The following is a 2340-nucleotide window of genomic DNA, read 5'->3' as shown; positions in this document are numbered from 1 at the left end:
GCAGTGCGTCACCACGAGGGCGAGGGCGGCCGGGTCCGTTGACCGTCGACGTACGTATCTCCTCTCGATTCCCCGCATGATCCATGGCGGTTTTTATATATGTTGATGCGTCTCCCATGCCGCGCGTTTCCACGCACCCGCTTGTCTTTGCCAAAGCTAAATCTGCTTCCTCTTGATTCAGCCCACTAACCTCCTTCGTTTCCCTCTGTGTCGCCGTGCCGGAATTATTCGGTTTGGTCTTCCTCAGTTCCTTCTGACCCTGTTCTTCTTGGACTGCTTCCCCTCCATGGACAGCTAGCCCCTCCTGAGAACCCCGCGGATTGAATTGATGGGGTGCTTTGCGTTCAAGAGCGGCAAGAGCCGTCGGCGCCCTGCTGGCGGCGGAAAGCCGCCGGTGGAGCCTAAGCCGGACGGGCCGAAGCGGAGCAAGGCGTCGTCGTCGGCGTCGACGCCGACGAGGAGCATCCAGGAGCTCTCGGAGGAGCGGGGTGCGGCGGGGCTCCGCGTGTTCGGCCTGGAGGAGCTCGGCAGCGCCACCAACGGCTTCAGCCGCGCGCTCAAGATCGGCGAGGGCGGCTTCGGCTCCGTCTACCGCGCCTTCTTCCGCTCCGCCGCCGGCGGCCGCGTCGTCCTCGCCGTCAAGCGCCTCAACCAACGCAGCTTACAGGTCAGAAACCTAAATTCTTCGAGAATTGCTCCTAGTAGAAATCTTGAGCTCCATGACGAACTCAGAACCTTAGCATAGCAATAAACATATCCACCGGGGACAAGGACGCCCACTCATGTCACCTTCAATGAGAATTCGCAGAGCTCAACCACCACGTGAACTTCGGTGCAGGCTCCACACCCGATCGGGACAGCATCACACTACTCAAATTAAATTGTACTCCTGCACTAGTAGAATTCATTCATAATCATTAATCAAGCATCTTGTAATCTTTTATGGGGATTTCTGATGATGATTTCAGGGGCACAAGCAGTGGCTTGCTGAGGTGCAGTTCCTGTGCGTCCTGGAGCACCCGAACCTGGTGAAGCTCGTCGGCTACTGCGCGGTGGACTCGGAGGCGGGCAAGCACAGGCTGCTGGTGTACGAGTTCATGCCCAACAAGACCCTGGACGACCACCTCTTCAGCCGAGCCCACCCGCCGCTCCCCTGGAGGACGAGGCTGCAGATCATGGCCGGCGCCGCGCGCGGCCTCGACTACCTCCACCGTGGCCTCCCGGAAGTCCAGGTTAATTTCGTCGTCGAGAGGGTCGGTCGAGTTCTTTGATGGTTCTTGGTCGGTCCGGCGAGGCTGATCCGGCGGCGTTTTAGTGTGGCAGGTGATATACAGGGACTTCAAGGCCTCCAACGTGCTCCTGGACGGCGAGTTCCGGCCGAAGCTGTCGGACTTCGGGCTGGCGAGGGAGGGGCCGACGGAGGGGCGGACGCACGTGTCGACGGCGGTGGTGGGCACGCACGGCTACGCGGCGCCGGACTACATCGAGACGGGGCACCTGACGGTGAAGAGCGACGTGTGGGGGTTCGGGGTGGTGCTGTACGAGATCCTGACGGGGCGGCGGTCGGTGGAGCGGAGCCGGCCGGCGGAGGAGCAGAAGCTGCTGGGGTGGGTGCGGCGGCACCCGCCCGGAGGGGACAGCTTCAGGACCATCATGGACCCGCGGCTGGGCGGGCGGTACCCGCTGGCGGCCGCGCGCGAGGCGGCGAGGCTGGCGGACCGGTGCCTCGGCAAGAACCCCAAGGAGCGGCCGGCGATGGCGGAGGTCGTGGAGGAGCTCGAGCGGGTGCTGCAGATGGAGCCGGCCCCGGCGACGCCCAAGAGATGACCGATCGATCATTCGATCGACGGCTGTGTTAGCTGCACCGCAGACCGGCAGAATACTAGTAGTAGTAGTCAGAATCACTGAATCAGTGATGAGGAGTCGCGGTTTCTCTGCTGCATCCGCGAGTGTACTCCGATGGACGCTGACCGAGTGAGAGTTGTATAGACTGTAGAGATATCACGAGACACGAAGGTGTATTGATGCGACCAATTAAGGTGTCATTGCTTTTGGTTTTGCACCGTTGCAGCTACCCACGACGATCAAGGCGAATGCGGTTTCATGCAGCTGAATTCTAGCGAAATTTCTAGCCTCCCTCCCTCCTGAGCAATGCTACATCAGCGGACTTCTACAGACGTTTTACGGGGTTTGTTTGAGTTGGCAGATTGCTATTGGATTAAGGGGGAGGGAGGGACCCCAACCACCTGGCAATGTTTAGATGGATGGAAAGGGCCCGTAATAGTCCGTGTGCTGTCCGTGCGTGTAGGATTATTGCTCCCTCTCCCCCTCCCTCTTGTG

General features: G+C 60.4%; 1 protein-coding gene across 1 annotated transcript; it reads left to right on the top strand.

Annotated features, from left to right (window-relative positions):
- LOC119336840 (probable serine/threonine-protein kinase PBL19) lies at positions 1 to 2059 on the top strand. Its single transcript, XM_037608924.1, has 4 exons — positions 1 to 50; positions 295 to 667; positions 969 to 1232; positions 1324 to 2059. Exons 2-4 carry the CDS (start codon positions 329 to 331, stop codon positions 1825 to 1827), a joined length of 1107 nt encoding a protein of 368 aa, XP_037464821.1. The 5' UTR covers positions 1 to 50; positions 295 to 328; the 3' UTR covers positions 1828 to 2059.
- The last annotated feature ends 281 nt before the right edge of the window (positions 2060 to 2340 follow it).

The sequence above is a fragment of the Triticum dicoccoides genome, chromosome 7B (assembly GCF_002162155.2).
Source record: "Triticum dicoccoides isolate Atlit2015 ecotype Zavitan chromosome 7B, WEW_v2.0, whole genome shotgun sequence".
In the NCBI taxonomy this organism is placed as follows: Eukaryota; Viridiplantae; Streptophyta; class Magnoliopsida; order Poales; family Poaceae; genus Triticum; species Triticum dicoccoides.
Note: the sequence above shows the minus strand (reverse complement) of the source record. Positions and strands in the feature narration are given on the sequence as shown.